The sequence below is a fragment of the Kryptolebias marmoratus genome, linkage group LG1 (assembly GCF_001649575.2).
Source record: "Kryptolebias marmoratus isolate JLee-2015 linkage group LG1, ASM164957v2, whole genome shotgun sequence".
Lineage (NCBI taxonomy): Eukaryota > Metazoa > Chordata > Actinopteri > Cyprinodontiformes > Rivulidae > Kryptolebias > Kryptolebias marmoratus.
In genome coordinates, this window is record NC_051430.1 from 2,320,809 (window position 1) to 2,341,764 (window position 20,956).

General features: G+C 42.3%; 2 protein-coding genes across 9 annotated transcripts; both read left to right on the top strand.

Moving 5' to 3' along the window:
- Positions 1–83: 83 nt before the first annotated feature.
- On the top strand, positions 84–7,928 carry ccdc135 (coiled-coil domain containing 135). Of its 5 annotated transcripts, none has more exons than XM_037981087.1 (18): positions 85–210; positions 577–674; positions 1,007–1,145; positions 1,225–1,350; positions 1,780–1,974; positions 2,053–2,211; positions 2,946–3,167; positions 3,250–3,351; positions 3,696–3,762; positions 3,841–3,969; positions 4,038–4,166; positions 4,541–4,761; positions 5,356–5,553; positions 5,661–5,771; positions 6,337–6,438; positions 6,515–6,700; positions 7,048–7,178; positions 7,507–7,922. In XM_037981087.1, the coding sequence occupies exons 2-18, from the start codon at positions 577–579 to the stop codon at positions 7,592–7,594; spliced, it is 2,403 nt and encodes an 800-aa protein (XP_037837015.1). In that variant the 5' UTR covers positions 85–210; the 3' UTR covers positions 7,595–7,922. The 5 variants fall into 5 exon arrangements, with proteins under 5 accessions (XP_037836992.1, XP_037837025.1, XP_037837015.1 ...); XM_037981080.1 differs by having other exon boundaries at positions 95–216; XM_037981064.1 differs by having other exon boundaries at positions 84–674; positions 1,228–1,350; positions 7,507–7,928.
- Positions 7,929–8,390: 462 nt separating this feature from the next.
- Positions 8,391–19,708, top strand: LOC108245792 (PHD finger protein 20). 4 transcript variants are annotated; one of them, XM_025009785.2, is made up of 19 exons: positions 8,391–8,525; positions 9,377–9,456; positions 10,116–10,287; positions 10,489–10,573; positions 10,855–10,928; positions 11,009–11,240; positions 11,316–11,399; positions 12,165–12,224; positions 12,761–12,944; positions 13,018–13,127; positions 13,200–13,316; positions 13,482–13,550; positions 13,676–13,818; positions 14,537–14,636; positions 15,053–15,248; positions 15,328–15,541; positions 16,121–16,355; positions 16,476–16,585; positions 16,681–19,708. In XM_025009785.2, exons 2-19 carry the CDS (start codon positions 9,377–9,379, stop codon positions 16,723–16,725), a joined length of 2,310 nt encoding a protein of 769 aa, XP_024865553.1. In that variant the 5' UTR covers positions 8,391–8,525; the 3' UTR covers positions 16,726–19,708. The 4 variants fall into 4 exon arrangements, with proteins under 4 accessions (XP_024865553.1, XP_024865554.1, XP_024865555.1 ...); XM_025009786.2 differs by having other exon boundaries at positions 13,203–13,316; XM_025009787.2 differs by having other exon boundaries at positions 16,476–19,708.
- The last annotated feature ends 1,248 nt before the right edge of the window (positions 19,709–20,956 follow it).

Genomic DNA, 20,956 nt, shown 5'->3' on the forward strand with positions numbered 1-20,956 from the left:
TTTATTAAACGTCATTTCGGTGTAGTTTAGAAATAATCTTTTTTCCGATGGTCCATGAACGCAGCTCGACGTCACGGCGCGCTCTCTCGCTGTTGCCACGGAAACGGAGCAGCGACTGTCTGAGTTCAACCGTCGAGTTGAATTAACTTACAAAAAGAGCCGATTTACTTTAAAAAAAATGCTAATTTCAGACAAGCCGGACGAGTGAAGGTTTCGGTTGTTCAGAGGATTATTTTTAATAATGTTTTTTTAACAACTCGGTTTAAATTTATCGACTTTTAGCTAATTGAACCGGTTAAAAGTTAACTTCCGGTCTGCAGTCAGGAGTTAGCCATAACATGCTAGCTTCTTATTAGCCTTTAAAAAGGAGGTTTTCCTTCAACATTTTAAAAGAAGCTATACTTGTTTATTTTTTTACTCTAATTGTCCTTTGATGAACTTTAACCTTCGATCTGCTAACTGAGGCCTGTAGAGAATATGATGTTTTTAAATGTTATTTTTTTAGTCATTTCTCTGGTTAGCAGCTGGATGTTTTTCATTGGCGGAAGTTTCTGATATTTAATGATTTTGTTAAAGATGGAGGCTGTTGTGAAGAAAAGCAGAAACAGTGAGGAAGAGGAGGAGGAAGAGGAGGAGCTGTGTGATGTGGAGGATTCAGATCCTCAGGAGCTTCAGTGAGCATCCACGACTCAAACACACCCCAGCAGCCTCCATTTAGCTTAAACACTGTACTTTGTTGCAAATTTATTATTAAAATCTCTGCTTTGGTTCAGTGTGAGGCCTGGATAATTAAATGGATTTTTAAAATTAGTCTACACTGCTACATCTATGTTTAACACATTTTTCTTTTTTTTATATAGAAATTTACTAACAGGGATCAGATTTGGGCTTTTAGCCTCACTGATCAACATGAGCATACATCTAAATATTTAACAGCTACAGTAAAAAATCAAAGCTGTTCATGGTGATGGTGCGTACAGCCTCTTCTTCTGCTGTCCCTCTGCAGCCCTCCGTCCTACAGGATCAACTCTTCCCGGGAGATACGGCTGCTGGCCATCGCAGAGAACTTCCAGCGTCAGTATTCGCTCCTTCATCCCGACAGGAAGCCGCTGCTGCTCTGTCCTCTGAACGAATGTGGCGTCAGGGTAACGATCACCTCCTCCTGCTCCACCATCTGAATGCGATCTGTCTCTCTGTTTGACAGCTGTGGTTTCTGTCCTTCAGAAGTTTGTGTCGACGACTCTCCGGCCCACGACAACAAGCCACTGTGACCTTCTGACCTGGCAGGGCTGCGCCTCGTTTGTGTCTGACTTCCTGTTGCTGGAGCCTTTGGATCCACCCACAGAGCTGGTCAGAGAAAATAATCTGAGCAAGGAAGGCTCAACATTTCTGACTCATAAATGTTTTAAAATATCAACAAAGACAAAAAGCTGAGGTCAAAGTTATTCTGACTGGAGCTTAAATCAGGACTGTAAATAAATTTAGGTTTAAATGCCCCGAATAAACTAAGGTAATTTCATTAGAAGAGTAGAAATAATATTTTAATTCCCCGACAGAAGAGGTTCAGTTCTGTTATTTCTGTCTGAATCAGCTGTTTGTCACAAACATTTAAAAAGGTTAATGTTTTCTACAAGAATATAAACTCTGAGTTCTAACAGATAAAACTTCATTTAAAAGATTTCATTAAAACAGCGACAACTCCATCCCTTCAACATCAGATGATCTGAGTCTGAAGTGTGTGCTCCTCCTCCTCCTCAGTGCGTGTTTCTGGTCTTTCAGCCCAGCCAGATGTTGTCCTCCACATCTGTGCTGCTCAGTCAGAAGGGGAACAGTTTTGAGTTCTCCTCCCTGCTGTGCAGCCTGCTGCTCGGCATCAACTACGACTCGTACTGCGTCAGCGGCTATGCCGTCAGAGAGACGTGTCTGCAGGACCAGAGTCTGCAGCTGTGTCCCCTGCTGGACTCTGAGGACGAGGTGGGTCCTGCAGGAGTTGCTCGCTTCACCCTCGGCTCACAGTTTGAAACCTGACGGCCCGGTTTGATGTGTTTACAGAGAGTTCAGAGTGAGGTCCCTGACCAGGAGAAGCAAACGGAGAAGAAATACACGGTGAAGAGACCCAGAGAGCTGAGGAGTCGCTTTTTAATCCAGCAGGAGAAGAAAAAGAAACAGGAGGCTGAGGCAGCGTTGGCTCACAAGAAGAAACTACAGGAGGTGAGATGTTTAAAAAACTAACATCTAATTAACAAAAATTAAATTACAGAAACTAGGGAGACATGGCGTGAGTAAAATCTAAATCCAAACTTATCTTCAGGAGTGGAAACCAGTCAGATTATTGGAGTTTAGTTTGCAGGAGTTTAAATATTTGAATGTATAAAAATTAAATTAAATTAAAAACCAGAAGTCTTTGAAGAAATGCATGTCACACAATCTGTTAGCACCTAAAATCTGTCCTGGTGTATGACTTTCAGCTACTACCAAAATGTAGCTCAATATCTGTAAAACTGACTGAGTTTTAGCCGTTTTTGTGTTTGCTGTTGCAGCCATCTTGAATCAGTTTGACTCCAAAGGGTAATCAGCTGTTGGTGTTCATCCAATGATTACTTTCTGAGAGTTTAAAAAAATCTGTCCAGTGGTTCATGAGATATTTTGCTGACACACACACACGTTATCCTTTTATGGCAGCAGGTGGTTTAAAAAAATGAAAGAGTTCTCCAACGTTTCTGCTTGGAAAAATGTTTTTGTGATTCAGAGTTTGAACCTTTGACCCTCTGCAGACAAAATGTTGCTCCTCCTGTTCTGTTCTGTCAGATATTAGCATCAGATTTGAGTTTTCAGTAACTTCTAAAACAAAATCATTTAAGAATTTAAAGTGTTACATAAAAATAAACAGAATTTCCTGAAATAAAACCTAAATAAAGACATAAATATCTTTGCTTTTTGAGCAGGAGAGTGAGTTTCAGCCACCTGACGACTTCCTGCGAGGACTTCGGGTCCACTGCTGGGTTCTGGTTCTGTCTGGGAGTCGAGGCGTCAAGGAGAACTTCTTCATCGACCCTCTGACCGGGAACAGCTACCCAACCGACAGCGCCGACTTCCTGGGCATCGAGGGCGTCTGGAACCATCTGAACTACTTTGTTAACATGCAGGACTGCAGCGCCGGCTGCGCTGTGAGTCCACAACAATCTGAGGACAGAACCGGGCCAAACCAGAACCTCAGAACACATCTTCACACCTGTGGTGTCTTTGCAGGGCGTGGTGTTTGACCTGGAGGATTCAAAACTGTGGGAGCCGGTTCTGTTCGGGGCCACCAGCAGAAAAAAGCTGATGCTTCACGTTCTGGACCAGAACCATGTGAGTAACTGGTTACCATGGTGATTCCATCTGACAGTTTGGGTGTGTGACCTCTGACCTCTGGGGGGATTTGAGAGAAAACCATCAGTCCTCCAGCAGAGAGACACACTGGGTGGAAGAAGGCAGAAAAACTGAGGTCTGGGTGGAGAAACTGGAGAAGAAGAAGAGAAGATTGTAGGAGGAAGAAGAAAAGAACTTGAATCAAAAAAAGGAAAAAAAAAGTCTCTGAAAACATTTTTTACTATTCATGATGAGAAAGTCAGAATAGATGACAGTTAAACACTTTTGTTCACAGTAAAACCTTTATTTTAAAGAAAGATTAAAGGTGAGCTCTTGTTTTGAAGGAGAAGCCGCCCAGAGTTTTTGAGATGCCGAGATCCTGGGTCAGTTACATCAGCATCTCAGAAAAAGGTAACAGGTTTAACCCGAGTTTGTGTTTTTATTGCTCTTGAATAAATCTGGTCCAACCTCGGTCCTGATGTTCTTCAGATCTGGAGATGCTCTACCCTGGAGGAAGGAAGGTGACCCGCTACAGGAAAGCAAAGCTGGAGAAGTTTTCACCGTGCTTGAACGCAGACGGCCTCGTCACCAGATTAACTACATACAGAGACCTGCACTGTAAGAAACAATGAAAACAGCTTTTTAAGAATGCCCGGTACAAATCTAAGATCATACGTGTGTTCAAGGCTCTGAGGTCGCCACGGTGAAGGAGTGGTATAAATACAGAAACGACAGCCTGGAGGAAAAAGAGATCAACCAGTTAGAAAACATCACATCAGAACGCTTCAGTCCTGGAAGATTGTTCCACCTTTTATGTGAGTGTCTGCTTCTTTCACACCATTAAAGACTCAAATTAACTGACTGAACATCTGTCCACTTAGTTAAAGCTGTTAAGCTTTTCTCCAGTTGAGTCTTGATATTAGTCGCTGCACAAAGCAACATTCACCAAATAAATTCTGATGATTCTGAGCCAGATTTGTTGTGGTTAAAGACAGAAACATGAAAAACTAAAGAATTACTGAAGAATTTCTGGGTTTAGAGCTCCACACCATTGATGTCTATAGGGACACTTTTAACAGTTTCCTACAAATCTCATCTATGAGGTACGATGTCCTGCTCCTAAAGGTCATAGCATCCTGAGTCATGAAATGTCTCTCCTCTGTGTCCAACACTCGTTTCTGCCTCTCAGCTCACCGGTGGAAATCTCTGCGCTCAGGAACCGAGCGACAGATGGAGTTCGGCCGCGGTCGGAAAGACGGTCTGCTGAGGACTGTGCTGTCGCCAAGAGAAATGCTGGCGTTCTTTGAGGGTCGGGAGGACTTCCTGTATTACCAACACGTCTACTTCGATCAGGTCGACCCTTCAGAAAGGAATCATTGTAAACCAGGGCTGGAGAATCTCCATATACTGGTACGTGATTAAACAGGAGACGAACATTTTATAAAAGTCTTAGAATACCTTCAGAGACTCTGAGGTTTATGAAGACAGAAAGACAGCTTACCTTCAGGTTATACTGCCAGAACTGGAGTTGTTATTAAAGGTTCTTAGAATAAAACAACAGATTAATTGTTGAAGGAACATCCCTCCGGCTCTGACAGTCTGATTAATTCTTGATGCTGAAGGGCCAAGTTAACGATCTAATATCATGGTAAAATGGACTCTTATCGCCCTCTTCAAGGCCATAGTTTTAAACTAATGTCACCTTATGTTGAGAAATGATGGACAGCCATTTTTTTTTAAAAAAAAAAGGGTTTTCATGTCATGCAATGTTGTATTTTGTGCTCAGAGTATAAGTTGTGTAGGACTCTCAGTTGCTACCACACCAATTTTTAGCTCAATATCTGTAAAATCAACTTGAGCTGCGTTTTCTAAGGTCAGTTTGCTGTGGTGGCCATCTTGAATTGGCTTGAGTCATTAGCCTGTGGACCTCTGTGTGAGAGGAGGAACATGGAGGACGTGATGGGGACAGAAAAATGACACCTGAGGGTCATGTTTGTGTTTCAGAAAGTGTTGGAGCGTTTCCACAGAAACCCGTCCAAACCAGCCAACAAAGACGTGGCGGAGCGACTGTTCCTGGTTCCTCAGGGGCAGATGGAGCTGACCTACCACCTGATGGAGCACCGCTTCATCCCTTCAAAGACCTTCCTTATGAAGCCACAAACAGGCCTGAACTTCACAACAGACATGGTGTCCATCTTCCAGGTTCAGACCCAACATCAAACACGTCAGGGTATTTGAGCTGTTTCTGTGAGAATAAACCTCAACAACAGGTGTGTGTGTGTGTGTGTGTGTGTGTGTGTTGTGTTCAGGTGGATCAGACTGAGAAACCTCCTCAGTTCCTGTCTCTGCTCAGGATGCTGCACGCCATGATGATAGAGGAGGACAAGCTGGCTGTCAACATCGAAGAGTCCATAAAGGAGGTAAATGTGTTAAAATGATGTCAGATAAGTTGGAATTACAGGAGGTTTAAAAGAAACTGAACAAATTAAAACCAAAATAAGAAAAAAAAAACTGCACTATAAAATGCTGAGGTAGAAACTGAGTGAAAAAGCAGACAAAATCTGAAGAGAAAATGCTGAGAGCGCTTCAGAACGTTTGGAGAACTGTTGATGCAGACCACTTTGAAAGATAACAGGAAAATCTGGATCATTAAAGTATAAAAATAAAGAAATAAGGACCGGATCAGGACTTTTGGAGAAAGTGTTTGGAGGTCCCAGAAGTTTTAATAATCTAGATAGTTATGATGTCTGTCAATGTTAATAACTAAGAGGTATTTTGTTGCATTATTTTGTCATTTTTGTTTGATTGTTGTTCAGTTTTGGAAAATACTTTGTGTCAGACAAATACTGAGAAGGTCCAACTTCACATCAGATGTACAACAACTTGCAAGCAGCTGGATGACCAGAGAGGTTTTACTCTGAACCAAGAGATGTGTTGTAGTTACTGTGAGTTAAAAGTGTGAACACCTCTGTCCTGTGTGAGCAGATAGCCACCGTGGTGGCCCACAGAGAGCAGGAGGACCAGCAGGTGGACCTTTGGACTCCAAGCAGGTCTGCACCTCTGACCCGTTCTAAGAACAACAAACAGGTGAGACTCGGACGTCACACAGATTTAAGAAGCAGAGCCACAGCGTCACTCTGTCGTGTTTGTGATGCTGTGGGAGGCCATGGCTGCAGAGGAGAGAAGGTGGCTGAAGGAGCAGAACGACATCCTGGCTCGATTCCTGAACAACAAAAACCCAAAGAGTCTGAGTCCTGAGGAGGCCAATCGGATCTACAAGAGCTGTCTGAGTGAGTTTAGGGACAGGATGATGGAGCACAGCAACCTCCTGCAGACACGCCTGAAACAGGTACAGAAAGGTTTCTGACCCTTGTCTCATTTTACTGTCTGTCCTGTGGTAAAAAGCCCCGGGTTCGTTCAAGGTTTGGCCTGATGGCTCAAAGTTGCGTTTGCAAGAACGGCTTTGAAAGATTTAAATTGGCAGAAATCCACTTTAGTCTTGGCCTTGCTCTAACTAGCTGTTAGCTCAGCAGGTTGTGTTCACATTTATTTTTCTAACATTAAACCGTTAAACCAAATGGAAGAAATAGAAGAAGAAACATGAAGTTTGTTTTTGATCACATGCATTGAGTTCAAAGAAAAACTGCAGGACGGGGAGTTTTTCTCACTGACGTGGTTCCACTGATGTGCGTTCAGGAATCAGAAGCTCTGCAGTCGCTTCAGACGTGGCACGAGCAGCACAAAGGGGACTTCAGTGAAAAGGAGATCCAACATCTCCTCTTTAAGAAAACCCTCCAAGTGTCTACCAGGCAGGAACAGCTCGACAGGTAAACACTCACACCTTTCATAGTCTGCCATTGTTGTTTAGCTTGCAATGCATGATGGGTAATAATGAAGTCAGAACAGCCTCAGGTCTCAGGAGAGCAAAAGAACTTCTGTTCAGATATTTAGTTTGAACCTGATTGTAGCATAAAAAACAACAAAGGTAAAAATACTGATATTCAGCAAGAAGATTGTTTGGTTATAGCTCCGCCTCCTTCCATCACCTGTTGAAGGTAAACAGCTTGTAGATTAATACCTTTAATGTAAAACTGGAACCCATGGTAGTTTTTTTTACTTATTCTGTTGTGAGTCTGGGTTGTGTGTTTGTTGCAGGCACAAGAAATTATTTCAGAAGAAATGTGATGCTCTCGAACAGAAGCTGCGACGAGACCCCCGCCTTGCCCCCCACCTGAACACCTGAGCCCCCACCTGAACATTAACACTTTATACTGTTGTCTTTTTACAAAAGTAAGGACCCTTTCTGTCTCCCAGGATCAACTTTCTCTGTACCTGTGACAACAGACAGCTGTTTGTGTCAGACATCAACTCCACTGCTGCATGAAAAACGAAAAATAAAAGATTTAAACAGTGGAAATTTGTAATTTTACCTCATTTGTTAAAAGAAAAGTTAAAAGATAGTAATTCTGTATTTTTAGCAGCTTGGATTAAAAATTTTGACTCAAATCATCAAAATATTCTGCTTTATCCAAAACTTTGGGTTGTTTAAAGCAACAACTGAAAGACCAGCTGGGCGTTCAGGACACAACTAAAAAACAAGACTTTAACAAGATTTACTAAGACCAGGAAGTCCTGAACTGACACAGGATCCAACAGTCTGAGAAAGACTTGAATCCAAACAGGACCAGAACAGAATCAAACTGGGAGGAGACAGAAACCAGAAAAGAGCAAAAAACTACAGAAATTTAGCTCCAATCACAAAAAACAGAATAAATAAAACTCCCCCATAAGACCTGACAAGAAATAGTTTCTAATAAGTCCTGGACCAGCCAGAGGAGCACCAACATCAGAAAGCCTGGAGAACTGCTGATCGAGACCACCTTAAAAGATATTTTGATTGGAAACAAAATATGAAAACCTTAGAGCTGAATCAGGACTTTTGCACAGTGCTGTTTTTATTATTATTTATAACTGCGTTGTGACGTAATGAGATGCTGTGAGCAGTAACTCCTAATCTCAGTTTCCTCTCCAGTTGTGTTTTCAGGGTTTGAAAGCAGAAAATCGGATTTTTGTTGCAGAATAAACTCTTCTGTCAGGACAGCTGACTTTCTGCTCTCGCGCATGCGCTTTACGGTCCTCAGTATGTGCAGTGCAGCCCAGCAGAAGCTCCAGAGGTAAACAATCTGATATCACTCATATACATGTGTATTTTTTACCTTTCTGTAAAGCAGATAGCTTTATGAAGGTCTCTCCTTTCACAAAAGCTCACTTACCTACAGGAAGCGGGTTCGCGTGAGCAGCTTTCATTGTGACTTTTAGACTGAGCTAGCTCAGTTAGCAGTTAGCTTGTGTATTCACAGCCAATGGAGAATCAACTCCGCTCAACTGCACGAGCTAAAGAAGAGGTTTCAAGCATTTAACTTTAGTTTGAAGTGGACTTTGTCTTTGTGTAGCTGTGAATAAGTGTCGCTTTCGAACTGTATCGATGTTTTCGTACTGTTTAAAGCCGACAAAACGGAGGTAGCATTAGCATGTTAGCTGCTGTCAAATATCTGGGAGGCGGGGCTTGCTTTAAACTGACAGATGTCGGACCAATCAGCTCTTCTTAAACAGACTGACAAAATGTAGGAAAACGCTGTGGTGCAGAGTGGATTATTTTTTAAATATAATATCAAGTAATTTAAATGACTTCTTTATTGTAATCAATATGTAAGAATCAAAAAGTAACGAAGCGAAAAAGTTTATCAGAAATAAAAATAACCCCCGGGGTCAGATGTAGGCGGAGTCAAACAGCGCCAACTACTGGACAAATATAAAAACTACAAGTACGGAAGCTGCAACTTGAGATGTCGTCAAATCAATTTAATTAATAAAATATGCCTTTTCAAGATAATATTCTGCAATGATATACAAATAAACAAACATGCAATATATCTAGTGGTTTATATGTTGTCTTTTGTGTAACCGTTTTTTTCTAATGGTATTAAAATAATTTAACAGCACATGTTATATGTTTTTGTGGCAGATGAAGACTCCGCCTGACAGGTCAGGGATTATCTTTGAGGTCGGAGGTCAGCTGGAAGCCCGAGATCGACAGAAGAACTGGTTAGCACCACACAAACACACAAACACGCAAACACAAAAAAATATGTTGAAGGAGTTTCTTATAATTGATCTTCCTGTTTATCTGAAAGCTGCTGCAAACATTCAGTGCTATCATTGATGAAAATCAGAAAAGTAATTATTTTTGTCAATGTGTTTTCAGTTTGACAGCCTGTTAATATTTCTAGAAATGTTCTGATATTTTATATAAAAAAAGAAAGTCTTAAATCTTATGTTTTGGAAGAACATAATATTTGCAGAATTTTTGGTGAGAGTGTCACCAATAGAAAATGGGTCAAAGGTCATCACTTTAAGCTGAACTCAAAGAAACAAGTGAGGCTGCAAGGGAAGCTGTCACGTCATGGGGATGTGTCTGATGTCTGGTTCACCCAGGCTTTTTTTGGTGAAATGTGGAAGAAGACAGGGTCTGTGATGGTGTGGGGGCGGGGCTTCAGTGTCCATGGCTGACCTGCAGGTGGGTAAAGGTGCCATGGATGGAGAGGAGAGACAGCTGCTGGACTGTTGAGACTCCTGTCCTCCTGTTAGTTTCTTTGTTTTAAAACAAAAACGATGTAATTAAAAATCAGATGGTGATTTTACTGTTTTGTTTAATTTGACTGATTTAACTCCAGTAACCTCTGAAATGCTTACCATGCTCTCAGGTACGCAGCCACCATTGAGAAGATCGACTACGACAAAGAGCAGGTTCTGATCCATTACCGCCAGTGGAGCCGGCGCCACGACGAATGGTTTCACTGGAACTCGCCGTACCTGCGTCCCCTGGAGCGAGTCAGTCTGAGGAGGCAGGGCCTGAACCCCCCACAGTCTCCCCCGGTACATCATCTTTACCTTCATCTTTGTCTTCATCTTGTTTTAGCTGTTGACCTCTGACCTCTGTTTCACCTTTTTCACATAACAACCTTCATATATGAATTTTCTCTATAAATAGATTCTGTTCTATCACCTCTGTAGTAACCAATAAAGGTTTTATGTTTTTTTCCATTGAACTGGATTTTTCTTCTCGTTCTGGCTCAGATGTTTGTTTCAGGTATGAAGGTTCTGGCCTGTTGGACCGACTGTCGCTTCTACCCGGCAAAAATCCTCAAGGTCAACAAGGACGGTGAGACTCGACTTTTAATCTTTTTTAACTCCTGATTCTGTCCTGCAGAACATCAGAGCTCAAACCAAACATTATTTATTGATTTTTAAAGTAAAACTAATCAAACTGAGAACAATCACAGATGTTCCAGAAATCTTCAAACGTCCATCAGATCGGTGCGGGTTTACAGAACCTGAGCAGAATTCATTATGATGTTAGTCTGGACCGGGACGGGTCGTGTAGAATCATGTAACAGAACTCAATCAAAGCACAGCAGAACCTTTGTTGTGTTTCTGCCTCAGATTCTTACACTGTGCGTTTCTTCGACGGCGTGGTTCGGACCGTGAAGCCCGCAAAGATCAAACCCTTCCTGAAAGTAAGAAATGCTGCGCTCTCATTGGTTGGTTTTGTCCAATCAGAGCATCTGTTGATTAAAATGTGTTTTTGTTTCGTCAGAAGTCCAAATCTGAGAAGAGTGCTGTGGGGAGTGAAGGATGGGAGGAGGGCGAGAGTGAGGAAGAGGAGGAGATCGGTGAGGGAGAAGAGGAAGATGAGGGGGAGAAGAAGGGAGAAGAAGATGAGAAGGTGATGTCAGAGAAGGAAGAAGCTGAGGAGGAAGAGGAGGAGAGGAAGAGGAAAGGAGAGCCATTATCCTCCCAACCACCACCGAAGAAGAAAACAGACAACAGTAAATCACGACCTTTGACCCCTGCAGTTTGTAAACAATCATTCATTTTAAACTAAATGTTTGTTTCTTCGTCAGGCAGAGACGATGGAGCTCAGAATCAACCAATCACAGCTGACTCCGCCCTCTCTGTTGTTCCTAACCCCGCCCACGTCGACAGAGGTAAACAAATGTAAAAATTTTTAACTTAACAACACTTTATTATTTGAAACACATTAGAAGAAGACATGTTTATCACTGTAAGATAAGAGCAATAAACAAAACAATAAACAAAGGTGCTGCTGAAGTCATAAACTGACTAAAACTTGAGATAAAAACACAAAATCATCATATAAAAGAACTATAGAAACTGTAATTACCTGTCAGATTAAAAAATAAACAAACCAGGTAAAGTAATAGTTATATTAGTATTTGTTAGTAAAATATCAGTAATGTTTATTTTATCCCAGTAGCTTCACATCATACACAGCTTTAACATCTTATTTCTGTTGAATAAATAATGACTCTGTGGAATCTGTTGTGTGTTTTTGTTCACTTGAGGTCAGATTTGAATCATTTTAGAACCTGATAAAGACTAAATCAGTCTTTTTAAGTCCCGATACAGAAAAGCCCAGACCTGAAGGAGGGTTCTTTTCCTCATAATCGAACAACAAAATACTCTGATCAAACTCACCAGCATCAGTGAAGTAGTGACAGACGCCCAAACGAGGGAAACTCTGACACAACAAGATGAACTTGTGGACTGAGTTTATTTCTGTTGTGTAGAAAATCTGGTGATGAAATCAGATAAACGTGGAACTGAATTACTGATTGTCTGAGTCTGAAGTTCTCAGTGTTACAGATTAAAGTTCAGTTAATGTCAGTTGTTTGTAGTTTGAAGGTAAATGCTTTTAATTTGTAGTAATTACGTTGTTCTCTCTTCTGCAGACATCCTGTTGGAGCGTCAGGCCCACCTGCCCACCACACATAAGTTCAGCCGAGAGCCACGTAAGGACCATCTCTCTCCACACAGTCACAGGAAAAACCAGTCAGCTGTTTGTTGCCAAAAAGAAAACAAAGCCGCTGATTCAGGATCACTTTGGTTTTAAATCAAGGAGTTTCTCCAAAGGTTTGACAGAAATGACCCAGATCTGTGCAGCTCTGGGCTGATATTAAAGCTGCAGCTTCATGATGTGGTGAACTTCGAACATGTCGTCTTTATTGGCACAGCACACAGGATGTTTGAGCCGTGCTGGCAAAATCAGTCGCACTGAGGACTTAGAAATGAGAATCTGTTTTCAAATTCCTCATCTCAAAAGCTTCAAAATGGTCTCTAGTTTGTTGACATTTGGCGATTTGTCACCTGGCAACAAGCTGGTGACACATTATTGTTCACTCATCAGTCTCACTGTCAGCTTTGGCACCAAATCCTCCATACTTCATTCATCTGAATATTCTTCTTTCTAAACTTTTTGCTGTAAAAGGGAACTGTCTCCGAGATCCGGTCCGGTTCTGTAGTTTGTCCTCGTTCTCCTGTGTTTCAGTGTACAGGGTGATAAAGAACCAGCCTCCTCCCATCCTCTCCATCGAGCTAGACCACAACCCCTTCAAGTGTCCGGCTCCCGGCTGCTCGAAATCCTTCAGGAAGGCCAGTCTGCTGCACTACCACATCAAGTACTACCACTCGGACCAGCATCTGGACCGAGGCCTGGAACCGGAACCACAGAGGTGAGTCCAGATCCCCCAGCGGGTCCCCGAGCAGCCTGCGGGTCTAACATTTAACCAGCTGGATCTTCTGTAGGAGGAAGAGGTCTTCTTCTGATGGGAGCGACTTCACGTCGAGCAGGAAGGCTGAGAACCAGAGCGGCAGCTGTCTCCATGACGATGGAGAGCAGAGCATCATGGGAGCAGGTGGGTCGGCTCGGATCAGTGCATCAACAACATCCAGAGGTACCAACGTTTACCCGTCTGACTTCCTGTTAGCAGAGCTGAAGAAGGACGAGAGGAAGGAGAAACCAGGAGGAAAGGACAGGAAGCACTTCCTGCGGGTCAAACTGAAGAAGAAGAAAAAGAAGAAGAAGAAGAAGAAAAGTCTGCCAGGTAGCCGTCACGGTGTTCTGTTGCTGCTTTGTTACCGAAGTAAAGAATAAAAAGATGGTTTCACTTCCTGTTTACAGGATTGTTTCCTCTCTGAAACCATTGATTAATTATTTAGAGCAGAGAGAGGCGAGTCTGTCGCTTATCTGGATTCTTTTCTTCTGTCAGGATTCGGCTCCAGCGATGATGAAGCATCAGACAGACCTCCGATCACTCTGAAGCTTTCACACACACACGGTGAGGAAACACACACACACACACGGTGAGGAAACACACATACACACACACATACACACGGTGAGGAAACACACCTTTTCTTTCATGAGGAAAAAAGCTGAAGTTTAGTTTTTTCCCCCCTTCAGTCGACGACGGCAGCGATTGGTCAACTCTAACAGCTGAGAGTGGAGAGGACACGCCCTCCTGGCCCGTTGCTATGGAGACGGAAGAGTGTGAGGTGGTCAGGTGTGTGTGTGAGGTGGACGAAGAGAACGACTTCATGATCCAGGTAAAACACGCACACACAGAAACAGGTGCTGTTAAAACATTAATCAGAAAAATGAACTAATCCCAGTTCATCAGTTCATCATCAAAGCCTAGAAGTCGCTGAAGGAATGCTTGTCGCCCGCCGCCTTTCATGAGTTCAGACTAAGATCATCTGATGATGAGAAACATTGGAGTTGTGGCTGGAAAATATGTGCAAACTTATGGAAGATCTTGTACGATCAGTTAGCTCTCAGTCTGTGTTTGGGATGACTCTCAGCTACTACCACACCAAATATTAGCTCTCTATCCATAAAACTGACTGAGCTTTGGCTAATGGTAATGAACAATAAGCATTATTGCCTTTTGTTTTACTTTTATGTATTTTTTCAAATATATTCTTTTTGGAAAAAAACAAATACTTTGAAAAGTTATTCTTAATTTTCCTTTTTATTCCGTTTATTATTTTCTGATAGAAAACATTAAGACAAACTAACCACACAGTAACAGTAGCAGAACAGTTTTATATTTTAGGATTAAACATTAAAAACAGAAAGACAAAACCACAGCTGTAACAGAACAACAAATGAAATGAAATATAAATGTAGTGTTTTTCAGCTGTGGGCGATGATGATGTTTCTGTTTTAGCCTTTTCAACGTTTATAAGAAAACAGGTGTTTTTCTGTCTGAACCTCGGTGTTTCAGGGCTTCGATGTGTGATTTGTGTCGTGGTTTCTCTGCAGTGTGAGTCGTGTCTGTGCTGGCAGCACGGCACCTGTATGGGATTATATGAAGACAACGTTCCACACAACTACACCTGCTACTACTGCAGACAGAGCACAGGTAGGACTTCCACGCTGCCAGACTCCTGATGAGGGGTTTACTCACTGCTGCGCTTCTGACGGCAGAAAACTCCAAGGATTCATCTACATCAGGAAAACATTCAAACAGACTGCATCAGGAGCATCAGCTTTACAGTATAGGTTATATTTCAGGATAATAAGATGGTTCTCACAGCAGTACGAACGACACACTTGTTACACCTAAAATAAACATTTCAGGGTTGGTTGGTTGGTTTTGAATGAGACATTACCCAAAGAAAATCTCTGACAGACCTCAGAAATCCTGGATATTTGTTGTTGGAGATCACTTTAAATGATTACAGGATAGTTTGACTCGATCAGGATGTTTTTGAGTGTGCAGGAAGCGGCGGACGTCCATTTTGTCTCTAACTGTTTTTTGCTGTAACCGGTGTGCAGGTTGGAGGAGGGCTCAGCGCTTCCTCTCTGAACCTGACCTGCTGATCTCTGGTCCCATGTTTGGCCTATCCTGTGTGAAGGAGAACTACTCCGAGATCAACGCCTCCAAGATTTCCCACACCAGCCGCCTGCTGGCGCACACACACAGCCTCAGTCAGGTCGTCAATGGGCTGCAGCTCAAAATCAGCCTGTTACAGTGAGTTCGGACTCATCAGAGGCCCTGTTTGTGTCTGGAGGGACAAATGTACAGTCTGTTTGTGTCTCTGTCCGCACAGCTCTCCATCCCACCCTGACCTGCAGCTGTGGAGGTTACCATGGAGACAAGAGGACGGGCTAAGGCTGACATCCAGCCCCAGAGGAGAGGCGGCCATCTGTTACGTCAGCAGCGAACACTGCTACCAGAAGCCTGGAGCATCATGGGAAACAGCAGAGCGGACCGAGGAAAGACCAGTAGTGTCGGTGAAACAGGAAGTCGACTCCGAGGAAAAGGTAGAGACAGGAAGTGGATCAGTTCCAAGTCAGAGTCAGGTTAAAAATAATCGAAGAGTGGGGCCTCGTCTGCAGTAATGAGGGCGTTGCTGTGGTTTGTTGTAGACAAGAAAGAGCTGAGCTAAATGGCCGACCTCTTGATTTATTGGTCTACTGGTTCATGAGGATCGAGTCATGACCAAAAGAGCCAAGCAGCTGAAATGAGCTTCCTCTGTTGGGTGGTCGGGCTCGGCCTTACAGAGAAGGTGAGGAGCTCCATCATTCGAGGGGAGCTGCTGCTCCTTGTCCAAAGGAGTCAGCTGAGGAGGTTTAGATACCTGATTAGGATGCCTCCCGGACACCTCCCACTGGAAGGAGATCCTGGGTCAGACCCAGAACTCTCTGTCCTGGGAACACCTTGAGATCCACCAGGACGAGCTGGAGAGGATGGTTGGTTGGTGTGTTACCTGGCTGGGGGGTTGGGTTAGAGGTTTTATTGAGGGTTTGGTTGGCTGGTTGTTGTTTTATTTTTTTTCACAGTGCTGTAAGTTTTACTCTTAAAGATTTAACCCCTGATTGTTTCTGTTTCTGTTTTTGTAGGAAATAACACCTGAAGACCCGAGGAAACCATCTGATGTTTCTTCAGACGTCCTGACGCCCACAGACACTCACAGCCAACTCTGCATAAAAACAGAGAACAACACAAACACCAGCGAACACAAGCAGAAACACGCAGCGTCTCTGGCTCAGTGTCGCCTGAACCTGCTGGAGCACATTGAGTCCGTTCACCATCAGATCAGCGCCAGGATGGAGCTGATGGAGCGAGAGCTGGATGGTAACACACTCACACAGCTGTGGCAGATGTTTTACTTCTGAACATGAAGAAATACTCACTGTCCTGACTTTGGCCTCGCTGATGATAAGAATAATGAGCGTATTTTACCTGTTTTCCCAGTTTTGGAGTCTTGGTTGGACCACTCGGGTGAGCTCGAGCCCCCGGACCCTTTGTCCCGCCTCCCGCAGCTCAAACAGCGAATCAGACGCCTGCTGAGTGACCTGTGTGTGGTGAGACGCCTGGCGGTCTGCCGCTGATGTCTCAAACTAAGACAGACTAGAAGATCTGAGTGCAGAGTGTTTCACTCCAAGTTGTTTCTGTTTAGTCGCAGCACAGCAGCGCCCCCCGGTGGAGGAAAGGTGCACTTTAACCAAGTTTTTATAAAGTGACTAAAGCAGAACGTCAAAGCGCTTCCAGCAAGGCTCTTAATGTGTCCACCAGCCTGATGATGACAGGTTTGATTATTGATCCAGGTTTTGATCAGCTCCTGTTATCCCCGTTTGTCTGTTTTAAGGCTTCAAAAACTGAACGACGCAGGGTGTGTATTAGTTTAGTTTACAGCTCAGTTTACTGAACAGTGTCATATTAATATTTAACATTAAACTGTAGCGCGTTACACAAGCACAGGAAGGTTGGACATGTGGCGTTAGTTCAGTGAAAACTTTAACTAAGAGATAATTTTATAAGTCAAATGTTTTTCAAGGCAATTGCACTAATGTTAGTACCAGCTGGTTTGTAATTTCAAAAACAAAACAAGACCAGAAAGTGTTTTTCTTCACAATCCATGTTTCTAAAAACCACCAGCAGGATGAAAGCTTTTCTCTGTTCAGGCTTGTTTTCTCTCCCAGAGCTTTTAGTTTTAATCATTTCAGAGAGCGAAAGCAAACAGACTGTAAAAACTGGACTCCAGAAATCCATTTTAAAATGTACAAAACTTCCCATTAAACCTGCATTTTCTATGATGGCCAGCAGGAGGTGACTCCTGTGAATGAAAATTAAAAGAACATTGAAGAATTTATAAAAAGAATGAGGTTCTGGATAAAAGATCTCCCAGATAGAACCGTTCTCCAGTTTCTGTCTGCTGGAGCTCAGAATGAAGCGTGTCGGATGGAGCAGATGGTCCCGGTGTTTGTTTCTGCAGGACGTTTCCTGCTGAGACTCAGTGACCCACTGAGGACAGACAGAGTGATTTACAGAAACACATTAAACACATCAGACTCTGAGATGATTTAACTTTTATTTCTGAGGCAGTTTGGTGAACCACGTTTAGTTTCTGTGAAGAAGAGATGAAGACAGCAGAACATCGGTCAAGACGAGTATCAGACAGACGTTTTTCTACTTTTAACACAAAGAAGCACAGAAACTGATGAAACTGCTGATCCGGTCCTCACTTCTTTATAGTTTCCTTTCGATGATCTGATAAAGTGTTTTGGATCAATAGTTCTTCAGACCTTCTGAAGGTTTTTCTTTGGACTTTGGCAGATTTTTCACTTGGCTTCAGTCCAGATTTTGTCCCTGAACATTTTGTGCAGATTGGGTTTGAAAAATTAGAAAACTGGACAAGTGCAGACTGAAAGGAAAAGTGAACAGTAGCTGAAAGTCGTCGCTTTAAGAAAGAGGAAAAACAGTCCAGCTACCTGCTGAGTTTGCAGCTAACAGCTAAAATCCTTTTTCCTGTCAAACTGTGGCTACTTTGGTGCAGAATCTGTCTCGATTTAATTTCATTTGTTTATTAACTTTTATTTACCCAGGCAAACCCTGCTGAGATCACAGATCTCTTTTTCTGTCTGATAAAGACAAATCAGATTTGTAACGTTCAGACTGCCATAAAAAGTCAGATTTGGGCTACTTTTGCCTGCAGTGTGAACGTGGCCTAAATGTGAGGAAGTCTCCAGGATGTCTGAAACGTTCACAAGTTTCCTCTCGTGAGTCGCAGGCTCTCCTGTCGCTGGAAGTTTGAACACGTTTGAGAAGTTTGCAAGACTTTTCTTTTTCTCTAAACAGTCACAGGCATCTGAAACTCGTCTCTAACCCGTCTCAGTTCAGTTTCTGTGATCCTAGAACTTCATCATGAGCACAAACCTCAGGTGAAGGTTGGCTCAAATTTTACCAGGAGTTTGTCTGAACGTGTCGTTCAGTGTGATTCCAAGAAAGAAATTGCGTATTTTCTCAAAGTTTTATGTCTCCAGCTGGTCCCTGACAGTGGCATCTCAGTGAGATCCTAAAAGTTCAGCAACCAGGACTGAAACCGAGATGAGTCCGAAGAAACACTCTGAGGCCTTCAGAAAGTCTGGAGAACTTTAACAGATCACAGGAAAGACACGAGGACGGATCAGGAGAACCGGAGCAGGAGGACAGGAGCAGGAGGACAGGAGCAGGAGGACAGGATCAGGAGGACCGGATCAGGAGAACCGGATCAGGAGGACCAGATCAGGAGAACCGGATCAGGAGGACCAGATCAGGAGAACCGGATCAGGAGGACGGGAGCAGGAGAACCAGATCAGGAGAACCGGATCAGGAGAACCGAATTGTTTTCTGTAGCTATGAGATAAATTCATGTGGGCTGAGAGTTTACATCACCTGGTGGCCGTTAGAGGACCTGCAGCTTAAAGCACTTCCTTCATACTCTTCCAGACTCTCTGATGCAACAGAAACTGATTTAAAATAAGGTGATATTTCTGTTTAAAGCTGATAATTAAGTATTTAAAGGGTTAATAATAAATGTATGACTCTCTTTGCTTTGAAGCAGTTTTCTCCACGTAGCTCTTAAAAGTTTGTCCTTAATTTTAAAAGCAAATTATAGTCCTCCTGTTTTTGATGTTTCTGCTTTTATATTTTATAACTCTGAGGCTGGCAGCAGTGATTTAATGAATAATTCTCACAGTTTGAGTTTTTATTTTATTTAAACTAAACTGACTTGTTTCAGTTTTACTGGCGGCTCGTTCTCAGCACAGTCTGCTTCGCCTCCTGAGCCCAGTTCTGGTTCTGTTCTGTAGACAAACCCCGTCTGTTGGGATGAAACGCAAGCAGCTTTAAAATGTACATATATCTGAATGTTTTTTACACGTGTAAAGATGCTAACTGTATACAGCTGTAAATTTATTTTGGTAGAGAGATGAAGACAGAAGTCACAGCAGCCGGATCAGAACCGATTATTATTTTAATGTTTGGTCACCTGGACGGTCCAGATCCAGGTGTTCCTCGTTACCAGGAACAGTTTTGTATTAGAACTCACATTTAGCTCCCGTCTGATCAGACAGCTGTTTTCAGACAGGTTTATATTTCCATAATGTTTCAAACAACAGGAAAAGAGTTCTGGAAAATTCTGGCTTTAAATAAAAGTTTAAACATCCTCTCTGTGTCTGCATCATGATTTTATGTCTGAATTCAGAACATTTTGGATTGTAGAACCTGACGAAGGTTTCCAGAAGGAATCCCTGATTCACGTGGTCTCAGGATGTTCTGAAAATCCCTCCGATGTTTTGTTTTTAATCAGTTTAATTTTCTCACATTTATCAGACTGAAGATTCTCAGAAACGCTGATTTTAATGGATGTAGGTTTTGTAATATTGTTTTTCTTTGTGATTAAATGAAGGACTCATGAACTGACAGAATTAATTTCCAGTAATTATGGCGTCACAGTCTGGATCTCTGTCAGAGCAGCATCTCTGAGACAAACAGACTTTATATTCACACATCAACATGTTTTCATCAGGATGCCTCCAGTTTTCTTTAGGTCACTGGGAGGAAACTTGTTACAGTTTTCAGCCCCAAAATTTCCTCCCCGTCATCATGAAATGATGAGTTAATATACAATATAACAATAATAACAATATAATTCATACAGGCACAAACAAAGAGGGTTAAATTATGATGAATAAAGTTGTCCTGTGTTTTCTCCTCACAGTCCTGATTAGAGGGAACTCTGGTGTTCATGTTTGTGGTTCTTCCTTTATATTTACGTTCAGAACTCGGTGTGGTTCTGGTCCGGTGGAGCAGATGGTCCTGCTGAGTGTTTACGGGGACATTTCCTGCTGCCACAGAGGACGATTCAGCCCACTGAGCAACAACAACCGGAGTGTGTAATAATCACTAACGGAGTGGGAGTGTGATGCAGGTTCATCAGCGAGGAAATAAAAACACCGACAGCAGCAGAAAAACAAACTAAAACCATCAAAAGTCTCTTTTTTTTGTCTCCCATCATTAAAACCAACTCAAATGTTGGACCAAACACCTAAAAGTTTTCACTTGTTGTAAAATTCTACTTTAGTGCCTAAAAGTTTCAAAATTAAAATATCATCTCATCAGATTTTTATTTTATTTTGTATCTTTAATAAAAATGACAATAAATAAATGATGGCTTAATAATCAAAAATTAAACATGCTGCGAAAGTTGCGAAAGTATCACAATTTGATATAATATTCCAGAATTATGAATTTAAAACAACAACTTTTTAAATTTAAAAATTTAAATTTATAAATTTATAAATTTACTCAGAATCTATCTTTACTGAAAAAATCTGAATTATTGTTAGACTGAAATAAACTGAAATACTTTGAGTGGATTATTGGTGTTTGTATTTAAACTGGAGTTTTTGTTT